We start from the raw sequence: 18,865 nt of genomic DNA on the forward strand, positions 1-18,865 counted from the left end.
GTCACCCAGGCACCCCAAGAAAGGAATTCAAACATAACACTAAAGAAAGCCATCAAACCGCAAGGGAAGAGTAAAAGAAGAAAGGAACAGAGAAGAACTGCAAAAACTACCATAAGACAACTAACAAAATGGCAGTAAGTACATACCTATTAATAATTACTTTAAATGTAAATAAACTAAAGGCTCCAGTCAAAAGACAGGGTGAATTATACTGGAATTTAAAAAAATTTTTAAATTAAAAAAAAAAGACACAGAGTGACTGAAAAAAAAAAACCACAGGATTAAAAAAAAAAAACCAAGACTCATCTTGCTACCTATAAGAGACTCACTTCAGAACTAAACACACATGCAGATTAAAAGTGAAGGGATGGAAAAAACATTCACCATGCAAATGGGAGCAAATGAAAGCTGAGGTAGCAATATTAATATCAGACAAAATAGACTTTAAAACAAAGACTGTACCAAGAGACAAAGAATACTACATAACAATAAAGAGAAGAATCCATCAAGGGAATATAACAATTATAAATATCTATGTACCCAACATGGAAGCACCTAAATACATAAAGCAACTATTAACAGACACAAAGGAAGAAACTGACAGTAATAAGATAATAGTAGGGGACTTTAACACCCCACTTACATCAATGGAGAGATCATCCAAACAGAAAATCAAGAAAATGCTTTAAATAACACATTAGACCAGATGGACCTAACAGATATATTCAGAACATTCCATTCAAAAACAGAATATACATTCTTTTCAAGTGCACATGAAACATTCTCCAGAACACATCATGTTAGGCCACAAAACAAGTCTTGATAAATTTTAAAAGACTGAAATCATATCAATCATCATTTCCAACCACAACGGTATGAAACTAGAAACCAATCACAAGAAAAAATATGGAAAGAATACAAATACGTGGAGGCTAAACCATGCTACTAAACAATGAATGGGTCAACCAAGAAATCAAAGAGGAAATCAAAAATACACAGAGACAATGAAAATGAAAACACAACAGTCCAAAGTCTTTGGGATACAGCAAAAGCTGTTCTAAGAGGGAAGATTAGAGGGTTACAGGCCTACCTCAAGAAACAAGAAAAATCTCAAATAAATAAGCTAACCTTACACCTAAAGGAGGTAGAAAAAGAACAAAGCCCAAAGCAAGTAGAAAAAAGGAAATAATAAAGATTAGGATAGAAATAAATGAAATCGACATTTTAAAAGCAATAGAATAGATCAAAGAAACCAGGATCTGGTTCTTTGAAAAGATAAACAAAATTGATAAATCTTCAGCCAGGCTCATTAAAAGAGAGAGAGAGAGAGTGCTCAAATAAAATCAGAACTGAAGAATAACAACCAACACCAAAGAAATACAAAGGATTATAAGAGAATATTATAAAAAATTATATGCCAACAAATTGGATAACCCAGAAGATACGAATAAATTCCTAGAAACATACAATCTTCCAAACTGAATTAGAAAGAAATAGGCTCTCTTCCTCGGCGCTGCCTGCAGAGGCGGCAGCCATCTGTTACTGGGCATCATAGCTGTCCTCAGACCTCTGGTGAAGCCCAAGATTGTTAAAAAGAGGACCAAGAAGTTCATCTGGCACCAGTCAGACTGCTATGTCAAAATTAAGCGCAACTGGGGGCGCCTGGGTGGCTCAGCTGGTTAAGCGACTGCCTTCGGCTCAGGTCATGATCCTGGAGTCCCAGGATCGAGTCCCGCCTCGGGCTCCCTGCCCGGCAGGGAGTCTGCTTCTCCCTCTGACCCTCCCCCGTCTCATGCTCTCTCTCTATCTCTATCTCATTCTCTCTCTCAAATAAATAAAATCTTAAAAAAAAAAAAAATTAAGCGTAACTGGTGGAAATCCAGAGGCATTGACAATAGGGTGCACAGAAGATTCAAGGGCCAGATCTTGATGCCCAACATTGGTTATGGGAGCAACAAGAAAACAAAACACATGTTGCCCAGTGGCTTCCAGAAGTTCCTAGTCCACAACATTAAGGAGCTTGAAGTGCTGCTGATGTGCAACAAATCTTACTGTGCAGAGATTGCTCACAATGTCTCCTCCAAGAACCACAAAGCTATTGTGGAAAGAGCAGCCCAGCTGGCAATCAGAGTCACCAATTCCAATGCCAGGCTGCTCAGCGAAGAAAATGAATAGACAGCTTATTGTGCACATCATATTTGTGTTAATAAAACCATAAAACTACAAAAAAAAAAGAAATAGAAATTTGAAGAGAATGATTACTAGCAATGAAATTGAATGCATAATCAAAAAACTTGCAACAAACAAAATCCCAAAGCCAGATGGCTTCACAGGTGAAATCTACCAAAAATTTAAATAAGACATAATACCTATTCTTCTCAAACTATTCAAAAAAAAAAATACAGAAAAAGAGGGGGGCCTGGGTGTCCCAGCTGGTTAAGCATCCAACTCTTGATTTAGTCAGGTCATGATCTCTGGGTCATGAGACTGAGCCCCACGTTGGGCTCTGTGCTCAGTGGGGAGTCTGCTTGAGATTCTCTCTCTTGCCCCTCCCCCATTCACGTGCACTCTCTCTCTAAAATAAATAAATCTTAAAAAAAAAAAAAGAAAAAGGAAACCTTCCAAGTTTATTTTCTAAGGCCAGCATTACCCTAAAACCAGAGAAAGACACTACCAAAAAAGAAAACAAGAGGCCAATATCTCTGATGAACACAAATGCAAAAATACTCAACAAAATATTAGCAAATCAAATCCAACAATACATTTTAAAAATCATTCACCATGATCAAGTGAGATTTATTCCACGGATGCAAGGGTGGTCCAATATTTGCAAATCAATTAACATGATATATCACATTAACAAGAGAAAGGATAAAAATCATATGATCATCTCAATAGATGTGGAAAAAGTAACTGACAAAATACAACATCCAGTCATGATAAACACTCTCAATAAACAAGATTTAGAGGGAATATACCTCAACATTATAAAGGCCATATATGAAAAACCCACAACTAACATCATCCTCAATGGTGAAAACCTGAGAGCTTTTCCTTTAAGATCAGGAACAATTAGTCCACTCTTACCACTTTTATTCAACATAGTACTGGAAATCCCAGCCAGAGCAATGACACAACAAAAAGAAATAAAAAGCATCTACACTGATAAGGAAGAAGTAAAACTTCCAGTGTTTGTAGATGACATTTTACTATATATAGAAAACCCTCAAGATTCCACCAAAAAACTATTAGAACTAATAAATGAATTCAGTCAAGTCGCAGAATACAAAATTAATACACAGAAATCTGTTGCATTTCCTTTTTTTTTAAAGATTTTATTTATTTGAGAGAGAGCGTAAGCAGGGGGAGCAGCAGAGGGAGGAAGAAGCAGGCTCCCTGCTGAGCAGGGAGCCCGATGCGGTGCTCGATCCCAGGACCCCAGGATCATGACCTGAGCCAAAGGCAGAAGCTTAACCAACTGAGCCACCCAGGCACCCCTGCTGCATTTCTACACACTAATAATGAAGTAGCAAAAAAAGAAATTAGGAAAATAATCCCATTTACAATTACATCAACAGGAATAAAATACCCAGGAATATACATAACCAAATAAGCCCATTTACAATTACACCAAAAGGAACAAAATACCTAGAAATAAACTTAACCCTCCTAAAACCATAAAACACTGATGAAAAAAACTGAAGATGACGCAAACAAATGAAAAGATATTCCATGCGCACGGACTGGACGATCCAATATTTTTTAAATGTCCAGTTACCCAAAGCAATCTACAGATGCAATGCAATCCCTATTAAAATACCAACATTTTTCAAAGAACTAGAATAAATAATACTAAAATTTGTATGGAACCACAAAAGACTCCAAATAGCCAAAGCAATCCTGAGAAAGAAGAACAAAACTGGGGGTATAACAATCCCAGATAGCAAGATATACTACAAGCTGTAGTAATCAAAACACTATGGTACTGGCACAAAAACAGACACATAGATCAATAGAATAGAATAAAGATCCCAGAAATAAACCCACGCATATATGGTTAATTAATCTATGACAAAGGAGGCAAGAATACACAATGGAGAAAAGACAGTCTCTTCAACCAATGGTGCAGAGAAAACCGAACAGCTACCTGCAAAAGAATGAATGTGGACCACTTTATTACACCACACACAAAAAATAAATGCAAAATAGATTAAAGACCGAAATGTCTGACCTGAAACCATAAAACTCCTAGAAGAAAACACAGGCAGTAATTTCGTTGACATTGGCTGTCGAATCATTTTTCTAGGTATATCTCTTTGAGGCAAAGGACACAAAAGCAAAATTAAACTATATTGGGACTACACCAAAGTAAAAAGCTTTTGCAAAGCAAAGGAAACTATCAAGAAAACAAAAAGGCAACCTACTGAATGGAAGAAGATATTTGCAAATGATATATCCAACAAGGGATTAATATCCAAAATATATAAAGAACTTACACAACTCAACACCCCCCCCAAATAATCCAATTAAAAGATGGCCAGTGGACCTGAAGAGACATTTTTCCAACGAAGACACAGAGATGGCCAACAGACACATGAAAAGTTGCTCCACATCACTAATCGTCAGGGAAATGCAAATCAAAACCACAATGAGATACCACCTTACACCTGTCAGAATGACTAAAATCAAAACCCAAGGAATAATAAGTGTTGACGAGGATGTAGAGGAAAAGGAACACTCGTACACTGTTGGTGGGAATGCAAACTGGTGCAGCACACACTTTGAAAAACAGTATAGCATTCCTCAAAAGATTAAAAATAGAATTTCGATATGATCTAGTAATTCCACTACTGGGTACTAACCCAAAGAAAACAAAAACACTAATTCTAAAAGATATATGCACCTTTGTTTACTGAAGTATTATTTACAATAGTCAAGATATGAAAGTAACCCAAGTGTCCATCCATACATGAATGCATAAAGAAGGTGTGCGATATTATTACAATGGACTATTACTCGGCCATAAAAAGGAATGAGATCTTGCCATTTGCAGCAACACAGATGGACCTAGAAGGTATAAGGCTAAGTGAAATAAATCAGTCAAGAAAGACAAATACCATATGATTTTGCTCATGTGTAGAATTTAAGAAACAAATGAACAAAGGAAAAAAGAGACCAAAAAAACAGACTCTTAAATACAAAGGACTAACTGGTGGATGCAGAGGGGAGGTGGGCAGAGGGATGGGTGAAATAGATAATGGGGATTAAGAGTATACTTATCTTGATGCACACTGAGTAATATATAGAATTGGATCATTATATTGTATACCTAAAACTGTACGTTAATTATAATTTAATTTTTAAAAAATCATCATCAACTAGGAAAAAAAGATTGATAACCCAAGAGGAAAACAAAAGGATAACTCATGGAGCAAGATTCTGGGGAAGGAATCATCTAAAAAGATGAGCAGATGATCTGGCTGTGACATATTTCTAAGTAGGATAACCAGAGTTAAGTTCAGTTCATTTAGCTGCCTGGGCAGCTATTTTTGTACTAAGATCACCACACTCTTTTCTAGGCAATAGCTGATTAGAACAATGTAGACATGTGACCCAGCTATTGGAAACAAGATGGTTCAATTACTTGCTGCTACTGGCTGAACATCCGGGAGGAGAGGGGTTACCATATTTTACCATTCGGACAGAAGAGCCGAAAAAGCTATCTGCTTAGCGAAACATGTAGCAGATACTAGCAAGAAGTGATGCTAGCAAGAAACCTGATGGCTTTCTGGGTTTTAGTTCTGATTCCATCCTGAGGCCAAGCACCATTCCTGCCCTTGGGTTCTTTGGTACCCCTGTACTCTTACAATAAATTCCCCTTTTCTTTTTTCACTTAGCTCAAATTAATTAATACTTCTAAACAAAAGTTCTAATTAACACACATGCTAACAATAAGAATTCGTTCTTAAAAAAGGTTGCCACTTGTATGAAATCTGAAGACAGGCATAGCAAACTAGAATGTACTTTCTGAAAATAATGGCAGATAGCAGGAAAGAACTTGGAAATAAAGCCAAAATCAAACTAGAGATCTAATAATTATGGTGTGAAGCTACAAATATTTTACAAAGACAAAGCAGACAAAATACTATTGAAATCAAGATCAATATAAAAGAACAAAAGTAGAACCTTCTACTTCAAAAAATAGATTTTTAAAATTTTATTTCAAAAAGGGATTACCACTATGTCAAAACACCAAGACATTCTCAGATAAAAATGTCCAATAATTGAAAATGTGAAAATAGAGATTGAAGAGTTAGAGATAGTAACTTAAAAGTTCCCTCAATAGTAGTGAAAGCTAATACAGGAGATTTCACTTCAAAAATGAAGCTACTAATTTTCTTTTTTTTTTTTAAGATTTTATTTGTTTATTAGAGAGAGAGAGAGTGAGAGAGCACAAGCGGGGGAGAGGGAGAAGCAGGCTCCCCGCTGAGCAAGGAGCCTGATGCAGGGCTCGATCCCAGGACCCTGTAATCATGACCTGAGCCAAAGGCAGACGCTCAACCGACTGAGCCACCCAGGTGCCCCAAAGCTACTAATTTTCTTTAAAATTCATCAAAAATAAGATAGACTAATACTGAATGGAGAAAAGGATGAATTAATGGACAGATATGTGATAAGGAAACATAGTATGATGTTATAGGTAGAATCTAAGTGGTTGGTATAAAAGTGTTTATTATAAAATTGAATTTTGCAATATGTTTAAATTTTTTCACAATAATACGTTGGGAAAAAAAGAAAACTACTGACATTACAATTCTTAAGGTGCATCACAAGATGCAGAAAGATTTGACCAAACAGTATGAGCCATCTGAATAAGCATGTAGTGTTCAATATTTACTGATAACAGTAAGTGTTTAAACTGGCACATCGGGGCGCCTGGGTGCCTCAGTCCTTAAGCGTCTGCCTTCGGCTCAGGTCACAATCCCAGGGTCCTGGGATCGAGCCCTACATCGGGCTCCCTGCTCAGCGGAGAGCCTGCTTCTTCCTCTCCCTCTCCTGCTCCCCCTGCTTGTGCTCTCACTCTAACAAATTCATAAAATCTTTTTAAAAAATTAAAAAATTTAAAAAATAAATAAACTGGAACATCTTGGCCAGTTGCCTCAGCTCTCTCTCCTTATCACCTCCAAGGCCCAGGCAAAGTTAAGCAATATTTCCTAGGCTCTATGTGGTCATGTTTTGGTTTCCCCTTAGCAACTCAGGCCAAAACATTGCATTTCCTTTTATGTGAATTTCTGGAAAGCTGCTTTCTTAAATTATAAGATATAAATCTGCTCAAACATGATAGGAGTCTTTCTCCTAAGATTCCAATAATTTCCAATTCTTTATTCTTGGTCAAAATTAAATCCAAACAAGCAACTGTGCTTTATTTCTGCCTCTGCCCACTGAGATGAATGAATAACGTATTCCAATATTCTTTAACCCATTAAAGACCTTTTTAAAAATACGCCTTAAGGAAATTTTTAGGGATTTAATTGTAAAAGGTTTATCACAGTATTCTTTATAATAGGGAAAGATTAGAAACAATTGAAAGTGATACTGTACTGGCTAAACTTATAGTACTTACATATACTGCAGTACTTGATGAGTCACTGAAAATGAGGTTGCCCATTATTTCTTGACAAAGTTATACACAAGATAGTGAGTGAAAAATGGTGATTTCAAGACATTATGACAACATGACTTTACACACATATGCTATATCTAAAAGATGCCGAGATGCTACAGTGTTTATCTCTTATTTTCAACGTTAGTCTTCATTTTGATTATTTTTTTTTTCTTCAAACAAAATGTGTAACATTTCAGCATAAATTAGGTACCCTCTGATTTTTTTAAATTGTAAATTAACTGCCAGATATTCTGCTCTCAGAATAAGACTTCTAAAAGCTATCCAGGTAGCTGAAGGCCCCCAATATTACTAGAGCCAACTGCCATACTAGTTCTTTATTATATTGTCCACTTTCTCTTACTCCAATTCTTCTGATTCTATTCTCATCCAAATGCTCTCATCAAAGTTTTTATCCTCAGATTTAAGAATTTTCACATAGCATCTTAATGTAGAAGAGCACTCTTCCACCCTTCTAATCGATGTTTCCTTGAAATGAAGACGCCCTTCCATTGCTGTACCAGTCATCATTCCTCCCCCTTCTTGCCTCTATTCTAGCACTTAGCACCCTGCAGTAATAGAACTATGGACTCTGAGAAACAAACTGAGGGTTCTAGAGGGGAGGGGGGTGGGGGGCTGAGTTAGCCAGGTGATGGGTATTAAAGAGGGCACGTATTGAATGGAGCACTGGGTGTTATACGCAAACAATGAATCATGGAACACTACATCAAAAACTAATGATGTAATGTATGGTGATTAACATAACATCATAAAATAAAATTAAAAAAAAAAAAAGACAAATCAGTCTTCCTTAGTAGACCTACAAGTGCCATAAGGCAAAACTAAGTGCTAATCTTCCCCAGTGCTTAGCACATAGAAAACAAGGAATCGATTGCCAACAAACTTGAGTAGATGGAAGTTTCAAACAGGTGAGAAGACGCCATGAGGTATCTAGCTGATTTAAATGAATTAAAGTCTCCAGGCCTAGATATTATATCGCATGATACTTAACAATGATTTTAGAGTTACTATTTATAATATGGGAAATCATGGGGAAGAGATAACAGACAATAGCCCAGTATCACCTCCGTCAATTCTCAAAAATAAAAAGATCCCCAAAACGCAGAGACCCTGAAGCCTGGTGTCAAGCAAGCAAAGATCTTCCAGAGAGTGGCACAAGGAAAGCTGTGGAAGCTAGAAAATGTAGCATGAATAAGAGACCTTGACTAAAACAGAAGAGACAGGTAAATTAGAAGCTAAGGTCTCAAAGGTACACACTTTAAACAGTGTGAGGGTGGGAGGATTATGAATTGATTCCAGCAACACTTGTTACTCTCCTATCACAACACACATGTACCTCTCTTAGGGTATGTGCACATACTATCCCTGTGTCTGGAATGCTCATTCAATTAGATATCCATATAGCTTAACACTCTCATCTCCTTCAAATATTTGCTTAAATGTCATGTTCTCCAGTGATATCCTATTTAAAATGTGAACCCTAACCCCTTACTCTGTTCTTTTCTTTTTTCCATAGCGCTTATCACCTTCTAACACACTTAATAATTGATTTATTTACTGTTATTATCTATTCCACCTATTAGAATGTAAGTCCCATGAAAGAATAGATCTCTGTCCATTTGTTCACTGATATAGCTCAAGCACCTAGAACACAAATGACCAATAAAAACTTGGTTAATGCACAAAATGGATGTAAGAAAGATTGTGAAGAAAAAAATGACTAGGACTGGTGATATCAGCACAGTATTAAGGAAAAAGCTCTAGACTTGAGATAAAAGATCTGGATTCAAATCTAAGCCCTACCACTTACTATAGCAAATGACTGTTTTCTGGCAAACACCTATGAACTTCAGTTACTAATCTGTAAAATGGGTGGTTGTGAAGGTCATAGGAGATAAACGTGTTTAAGAGTAGCAGCATAACTACAGAATTAGTTATCTGAATAAATTAATTCAAAAGAGAGTTCAGGGATGCCTGGGTGGCTCAGTTGGGTAAGTGTCTGCCTTCCGCTCAGGTCATGATTCCAGGGTCCTGGGATGGAGTCCCATGTCAGGCTCCTTGCTCAGCGGGGAGTCTGCTTCTCCCTCTGCCTGCGGCTCCCCCTGCTTGTGCGCTCGCTCTTTCTCTCTCTCTGACAAAATAAATAAATAAAATCTTAAAAAAAAAAAAAAAGAGGGGCACCTGGGTGGCTCAGTCAGTTAAGCGGCTGCCTTCGGCTCAGGTCATGATCCCAGGGTCCTGGGGTCGAGCCCCACATCACGTTCCCTGCTTGGCGGAGAACCTGCTTCTCCCTCTCTCTCTGTCTGCCGCTCTGCCTACTTATGCTCTCTCAATCTCTGTTAAATAAATAAAAATTAAAAAAAAAAAAGAGAATCAATCAATCATAAAATTAAAAAAAATGAAAAGAAAACCCAGAAAGGTAACTTCATTTGGAAACAAGAAAGGACAGATAATGAGTCAGATTTCAATTTACAGCTGTGCTGTCCAACATTAGGTAAAACTAGCCACGTATGCCTATTTAAATTAATTAAAATTAAATAAAATTTAAAATTCAGCTCCTTGGTCACAATGGCCATATTTCAAGTGCTTAAGGCCACATGTGGTTAGTGGCTACCATATAGGACAGCAGATTACAGAACATTTCCAGCATCACAGAAAGCTCTAGTGCACAGTGCTGATTATAAACTTTGATAGCAGAATAGAATTCAAGTGAATGCTATTTTAATATCCCTGATGCTGGATTCCTGGAAAGTTCAAGTTGAAGAAATGCAAAATCCAACCACATAAACAATCTGAGTGGGAACTGCAAACTGTGAATATAACAAATGAAATAATTCATATTATTTCACTGCAAGGTCCTAGAATACATGAACACGCCCCAGTTGATAATATGAGGTCACTGATAAGGCAACTATAAATAGAATCTGGAGAGGCCCAGTGAAGTTGCCAACAAGAATTTGGTCAGCATCCCAGCTCAAATCTCTGGTTAGTAACTTCAGATATGCCTGCAGGACAAATATTACATGCAATACAGTAGTGAGTGATTAGATACCTACAGCTCCAAATCTCAACCAAGCAGCAAAACTCCCTTCGTCAAAAGTAACTGCAGCTACCTAGAGTGGTAATAGCCTTCCTTAATGAGTAAGCCTATTTCAACTATAAAAAGATCTAGAATTAAATATACAAATGCTTGAGAAGGGAATCAAAGTCAGATGTTAATGTTTTTGGTTCAAGAAAGCTATGCAGAAATTGATCTTTTATATACTTACAAAATTGAAGAGGATCTCTTAAGAATGGCTTGTAACAAATTTAAAATGTGTAACTGAGTTATAGATTTAGACTTGTGATTTTAAGCTGATCTTACAAGTTTATAAATAACATTTGAACCTTGTAAAGACTTTAAGGTCAGCGTTTAAAAAGTCAGTTTAATGTTTACATGAATGATTTAGTATCTAGGAGCATTTTATTACCATTTATCAAACAAATGATATACTTAAGAAAATTGAACATATTATATACTAAATACTATTTTAATTATTTTAGCCTATTTCTATGCAGCAATATCTATAAAAACACTAGATATGTACTTCATATTAAAATCAATAAATAACTATTCAAACCTAAAATTAGCAACCACCTAAATGTTCATCCTTAACAAAATGGATAAACTGAATGGGGTGCCTAGGTGGCTCAGACGGTTAAGGGTCTGCCTTTGGCTCAGGTCATGATCCCAGAGTCCTGGGATCGAGCCCCGCATTGGGATCCTGCTCTGCGGGAAGCCTGCTTCTCCCTCGCCCACTCCCCCTGCTTGTGTCCCCTCTCTTGCTCTCTCTCTCTCAAATAAATAAATAAAATATTTTTTAAAAAAAGAATATGTATTACATGATTCCATGTATACAAAGTTCAAAACAAGCAAATCCAAACTATAGTGGGAGTTGAAGAGGAACATGAAGAAGGCTTGTAGGGACTGGTAATGCTGTTTCTTAATCTAAATACCGGTAAGATGGATGTGTTCACTTTGTGAAAAGTAATTAAGCTGTAAACTTATGATGTGTGCATTTACTTTTATAATAAATTATGTAATAATTCAATAAAGTTTAACAAAAAAAATAAGTATATATACAAACATTTATAACTACCCAAGTAAGACTGTAAGCCACGTACCACCCCAAATTATCCCAGGACCATCAGTACTATGTGTACTATTCTTTGGAAACATTAACATATCAAAGAAAGAAAAGGGGAAAGGAAGGACATGTCCCGGGAACAGCAATAATACTGGTGTATAGCTAGAGTACATAGTAGGTATCAAGGAAGTAAGAGGCCTAGAAAGGCCCATTTGCTTCCCTGGAAGACCTTAACTGCCCCGACCAAGGAAACTGTGGAGTGTATTCAGTAGGCAATGAGGATGACACATGCAAATGATGCAGGTGGAAGACTACCTACCATAAAGCTTTCAACCCTTTCCCTTAATTTACCCAAAAATATATCAGCAATACCTCTATTCTCTGGCATCTAATTTCCAATCTGGAGGGAATTCAGAAGAGTAACTGCCCTGGTCGTATCTCCCCAATGGTCACACAGTCATCCCTTTTCATGGGAGGAGTGATTTACCTGGTTAGTAATTTCTGAGAAGAGGCACCAGGCTTCTGGAGTCAGCCTTTTCTCTCCTTAGAATCTATCAGCTACAAAGTGGTTATACTCCAGTCTCTCTCAGGGCCATGTACAAGGCTTACTGGAGCTGGCTCTGCCCTTGCAGGGGAGGCCTTCTGTGGTTCAGCATTACCTGTGACTGTCTATCCAATTCAGGCAGTCTAAATCTAAGCCATATTCTCCAACCAGCTTTATTTGTAATAAAGCTGACATTTTTATCTCCACCTGTCTATACTCTATGTATTCTCAATTGATTCTGAACTCAGATGTGGGACAGTAATAAAATTAAATATTACTCCTAAAGCCTAACAAATAAAGAGAATACTAATGGGGGGAGGGCGATTACTACTTCATGTCAAAAAAGTAAACTCTACTCAGGATACTTTGATTTGGTTTGGAGTTGAAATTAACATACTAATCTGCTGAGCAACAGAAACTCTCTTCTCAATAAATAAGAAAATAAAACTGAAAGGAGTAATACTTGCTTAGCATTTGCTTTTAAAGTGTTCCATAAAGTATATCATCTGACTACAACAGCACTCCATTCCTCTGCAGCCTAAAAATAGATCACTTAATTTATTCCTAGATATTTTTTATTAAGTCACTGGGAGTAGGTGGCTTTATAGTAAGTAAATTCCTGACATAAAGAAGTTTACTTGCAGAAAATGTGGTCCATCCCAAAATGATACTTGCAATCTAAGAGACGTATGCTTCTGTTTTATTCTCAACATTGTTTTCTTGCACAAACAAAACAGCAAAATTCACTCACATAAGGAAATAGGTTGATCTATTTTTTAAAACCATGCATTACATTTTCTAAAATTATGAATTTCAGTTTGATAGGATCATATATTTTGTAAGTTATTCAGTAAGTACAATATAAACTAATGTCTTAACTATATGACACTGTATTTGATCATGATCTCTTTAATCACAAATGGTTGAAATTTGGCATGACAAAGATGCCCTCCTAGGAAACATTTACACGAGGTTAACTCAGCTTTTTCCTTCTGGAAAACATCTACCAAGGCTTCTGGGAGATGTTAAGTAATACATGATTTTGTAAAGAATGGTGTGTATAAATGGCAGTATAAGTAAATTAAGCAATCAGTAGCAGTCTTAATCAGATCTTCCTTTGATCTGACCAGTAGAGTTTATAACCTCTGTAAAAACTGCCACAGAACAGTTCTGACTAACCCAAACCACAACTGGGAAAGCCGTTAACAGTGCGGAGGGACGGATGCCACAAGGGATTTTTTCCTTCTCTTTTTCTAACATTACAATAGCTTTTTTTAAACTGAAAAAAATCCGAAACCAAGGCATATAAATGTCACATACTTAACTGGCATTTACTATGATTTTTAGGAATCTAAAACTGCGTCCAGTGGCAAGATTAAAAAAAGAAACTGTTGGGACGCCTGGGTGGCTCAGTCTGTTAAGCGTCTGCCTTCAGCTCAGGTCATGATCCCAGGGTCCTGGGATCGAGTCCCGCATTGGGCTCCCTGCTCAGCGGGAGGCCTGCTTCTCCCTCTCCCACTCCCCCTGCTTGTGTTCCCTCTCTCGCTGTCTCTCTCTCTCTGTTGAAAAATAAATAAAATCTTTAAAAAAAAAAAAAAGAAACTGTTCATGCAACTTAAAGAAAAACAGAGGGTCCAAAAGTAAACCATCACTCTTAAAACTCTGCTCAACAACTTCAAATAATGAGAATATATGTTCCTGGATAGAAGTAACTAGAACCAACTCATAGGGGACCAACGTGATAAGTGCAACAGGTTGTGATCGGCCAGCCCTTTTAAATATCCACATTCCTCAGGACTCTTACCATCCCTTTTCTATTATCATTGTCTCCAAACTCCCATGGCATATAGTCACGTAATTTTATGTATTACCTAATGCACTACTTCCCAAAACTCAAATCCATCTTTTCTTCTCTATTCTCACTGCCATCATCTTGATATAATCCTTCATTATTTCTCACCTGTTCTGCTACAACAGCTCCCTAACTGGTCTCCCTATGTGCATCCTCATCCTTCTCCAGCCCATTCTTAACACTGGAGCTGGATGCAAACCAAAACCCAATCTGATCAAGTCTCTTCCCAGCTTAATTGCCTCAAGGGTTTGCCATTACCTAACCTTCCCGGCTACTTCATTTTTCTTTATTACATTTATCACCATCTGACATACTATATTACTTGTTTGCTATCCCTGCCCCAACTAGAATGTAAGTCGCTAAGGGCAGAGTTTTTGTCCACCGCTATATGTTGCATAGTAAGCACTGAAATAGTCACACATGAATGAGTGAATGAGTAAATGAATGAATTAATGGACTGATGACCTGCCAGGACCCTCCTCTTTTTACTTCACTCCCACCTCTACCAATACTGAATTGTTTAATTACCTAAATACAATATGCACTTTCGTGCCCCCTTGCTTTGCTATATGCTATTACCTTTGCCTAGAACTGTCTTCACCATCCAATCTGCCACACCATCATCCATATTTTAAAACTGTCTCCAGAAAGCTTCCCCTGAACCCAAGGATAATCACTCTTTTTTTCCTTTGTGCTACATCTGTACCTTTGTTATAGCAGCTCTACTCAAACTGTACTGGAATGTGTATCTCCCTTACTATTGTGAATTCTTTGAGGCCAAGGATAATTATTCATCTCTCTGCCTTCAGTGCCTAGGACAATACTTGTCATAAAGCAACTATTCTATAAACATTAGATAAATTAACACACGAGTGACTATCCTGTAAGGGAAATGAAAACATGAAGTTTCAAGAAGTCACTCCTTCAATTCCATGATGATAACCAGCCCTGAAATAGAAGAATTACAACCAATGACATCATCCAAGGTAATCAGAGAAAAGGAGTTGTACAAATCACACATCACCAAATGATTCCAAAATAAGAGACATACGGTCACACTCTTTATCACACTTTATTAGATTTACGCGCTGGCTCCTTGCTCCATCATTTGTCTTCCCTTAAGATTCAACTCTGCTGCTGGCAAACTGAGGCCCAGCTAAGCAGGAGGAAGTTGAAGGGAGACCCTGGTTCCCCATTAACAATATACTAAGTAGAATCACTCTCCGAGGGAGATCACTCTTCCATCTAACAAAAGTTTTTATGTTCCCTCATCTTTTGATTCAAACTTCAAAACTGTTATACAGGACTAGATTCTACCACTAGCCACACCTAACTCTGAACCAAAGACCAGCGCTTTCTACCCATAATCTACACCAACAACAGGTCACAGTTGTGCCTTCCGTCTCTGGAGTAACCACACAAACTAGTCACCTTTAGCCATGGGAAGCCTCATTCGTCATCCCAGTGTGCCTTATAAACATGACTATTTTTCTCTGACTGCTGCAGACCAAGGCCCCTAAATCCAACTACAAGGAACACCTGACCAAAAAAAAACGAACACCTGACCTACCTACTTAGTTCTAAGAACATGAACACGCACAAAAATGTATAATACACAGATACATACAAATGAATAGACATAAATGTACATGAAGCCATTTGGGAAAAAAAAAGTTTTAAACCCAATGATGGCTAATATAACATCAAGTGAAGCCTGAGGCCAAGATGTGATCCTTGATTCCTCCCTCCCCCATCATTCAGTAAACAAGTTATAAAAAATTTACGTCTTAATATTTTTTCAAATAGGTTTGCCTACTCCCAATATTATGCCTCAGTTCAGAATGGCAGTATTTGTCATCAGAGTAACAGTCTCCTAACTGGCTTCCCTGTCCTTGGACTCAATGAAAATTGCACCTACCATTTCATTTGAAGGGTTATATAACCGGCAATGCACTAAGCACTTGATCACTGAACTCTGTATTGTTGAATTCTCACAGCAACACTGCAAAGCAGGAATTACTGTCCTCATTTTCACAGACAAGGAACTGAAGCTCTGAAAAAGGTTAAGTGACTTGCCCAAGGTCATACAACTAGAATTGTGTAGTGGAAATTCAGACTCAGGTCTTGGTTCCCAGCCCTTAACCATCTGCTTAACCTTCTTCAATTTGGTCCCCAATGTGACCTTTCTAAAAGGTAAATGTAATCACGTTTTGCCCCACATAAAATCCTGCAAACAAGACTTGCCTCCAGCCCTCATCCTGTTATTCTCACCCCCTCCTATCACACTGAACTTCCAACAGTTTCCTAATCTGACTCCCACTGCTTTACCTGTGAACACACTGTTTTTCTGCCAAGAACACTTATCTCCTTTGGCAGGTTACTTCCAACCCAAACTTCAAGATTTACTCAATCCTTATTCTCGGAAGCCTCCCCCCTGACATACAGACCTAAAACTGGGGTAAGTGACCATTTGCTATGGTTATCAGCTAAATTTCTTATCACACTGTATTATGACTTTACCTTACTAGGCTATTAGTTCTTAAGTAAATACTGCCTTTTTAAATCTCTGTATTTCTGGTAGAGTATATAACTAGCAGAGGAAGGACTCATGAATGTGGAATTACTGAAAGAATTCATCATAAGTAGTACAAATTAAGAACTTGGCCCTAAAGTTAATATGACGTACTTTGGAATTCTAACTTGCCACATCTGAAGCAGGCTTCGTAAATGTTTTATTTCTTCATCTGTAGATAACTGTACCTACCTCAGAGTTTGAAGAGGAGTAAAAGAAATAATAGACTTAACAGTCTCCGGCACACTGGCAGTACCATTAAACATTAGCAACACTTTTTCTCACTCTCAAAGTTCATCGACATGGCAAAGCCACATCTCAGAAAATATCTTCTCCGGTAGCTTCCATCAGCGTTTAAGATTTCTCCAAAAAGTAGTTAAGTCAAGACCTCTTAAAAAAAAATCCTCATCCACAGGCAAGGGTCTTTCAGCTTCTAGTTAACACCAGAGTTCAGTTACCACCACAACCTAAATCGTTAACTAGTGTCTTAAGTTTTTTGCTTCTTACCCATCCCTCACTTTCCTCCCTCAAAGTCAAAGACCATGCCCCTAAGCAAATGGAAACCTGCCCCACAGAAACCAGTCAGCACCTTCCTCCAATAACCATCACATCTCCCCACACCCAGGCTTGCGCGAATTAGAAGAGAGCCATCATCTAGTGCAAACTTAAATTTTCTTGGAGGATCATGTTAGAAACCTCTCTATCCATTCGAAGACCTTATCCGCAAGTATTAATTCAGGATAATGAATTCCTGGCATTAAGAATCCAAGAAAACGGGTCCCCCTGAAGCCTTCCCCAGTAAGAGTTCTTCAGATTTGTTACTCTCAAATAGTGACCAAAATCCACCATTCCATCCCGCCCCCTTCCTGCCAGAGTCCAGGGTCTCGTCCACTCTCTCGAGAGACGCGTCTTCACTTTCAGGGACAGGATGCCTTCCTCCCACCGGTGTCACCTCCCTTCCCACCTTGCCAAGCCCTCCCGCAGCACAGGCCTGGCCTGGTCTCGCCGCCAGCCAGCTCCACAGAGCCGCTACTCACCGCTTCTTGGGGATGGTGCCTGACTCCTGCGCGGCGGGAGCGGCACTGGGCGCCGCCGTGGCCGCCGACGCGGCTCTCGGCGCTTTGCACTCATTGGTACTCACAGCCTCCTGGGGCCGGCCCAGGAGATGGCCCGAGAGAACCCGGAGCCTCCGCCCGGCGCGGTCCCGGTCCCGGTCCGCGGCAGAGCCGGAGCCCATGCCCGCGCCCGTCCCACCGGCTGCAGCCGCCGCCTCCGCCATGGCTTCCGCCTTGTGCTGCCGCCCAAGACCGCTGGGCGCAGGTGAAAGGTCACTCAGAGCGGCGCCCGGCGCGACCATTCGCTGCGGCGCATCCCGGCAGCCACCGCGGCGACTGGGCGGCGGGGGCCCTGCGCCGGGAGCTTTACCATCTCAGCTCCCGCCCACCGCGCCCGCCGGCCCTCCGCGGTCACGCCTCGGACGGCTAGCACCTGACGAGCAGGTGAGTTTGAGCTGTCCCCTGATTGGCCCAGACGGGCTGGGCAGAGCTGGACCAGAATCCAAACCACAAACGTCCCAAGATGGCCTAGTACCCTGGGTGGTGACCTCGGGTGTCTCCTGGGCCTCCGGAGTAGCTTTCCAGGGCAGACGCCTAGGACCAGGGTGCTCTGGACCTGACAGCTTGAGCAGCGCCATTCTTCTGAATGAGCTCCTACTACTCCCCTCCGCGTCACTAAAGTAGCTCAAAACTGACTCGTTGCCTGTAACCATTAGAGCAAATAGCTGTCATTTTCAAATCGCCTACTTCGTGACTGGCACTGTGCTTAATGCTAGATCTCAAGTAATCTCCATTTTACAGATTAAAAAAACTGAGGCTCAGAGACACTAACTCACCTGAGGACGTAAAGCTGAGTTGCAACCGAGATTTTCTTTCCATTCATTGCGGAATGCTATGTCCTTCCTTACTTTAATGGAGGCAGAGTTTTTATTGCTACAGATAGAATTACCCAACAGCTGTTCTTGGGACTTCTCGCTTTTCTACAAATTGACTTTCTGGATAATAGCACCTGGTGAAAGTAGGGGATCTCA

At 39.1% G+C, this 18,865-nt stretch overlaps 1 protein-coding gene across 1 annotated transcript in view; it reads right to left on the minus strand.

Moving 5' to 3' along the window:
- The window catches only part of AGPS (alkylglycerone phosphate synthase), a 150,887-nt gene extending 132,808 nt beyond the window's left edge, over positions 1-18,079 (minus strand). The window contains exon 1 of the mRNA XM_035007668.1: positions 17,817-18,079. Within this exon, the coding sequence (XP_034863559.1) occupies positions 17,817-18,058 (242 nt within the window). The 5' untranslated portion in view covers positions 18,059-18,079. The remainder of the gene's footprint in view (positions 1-17,816) is intronic.
- Positions 18,080-18,865: the final 786 nt, after the last annotated feature.

The sequence above is a fragment of the Mirounga leonina genome, unplaced genomic scaffold (assembly GCF_011800145.1).
Source record: "Mirounga leonina isolate KUSES-001 unplaced genomic scaffold, KU_Mleo_1.0 Mir_151, whole genome shotgun sequence".
Classification (NCBI taxonomy): domain Eukaryota; kingdom Metazoa; phylum Chordata; class Mammalia; order Carnivora; family Phocidae; genus Mirounga; species Mirounga leonina.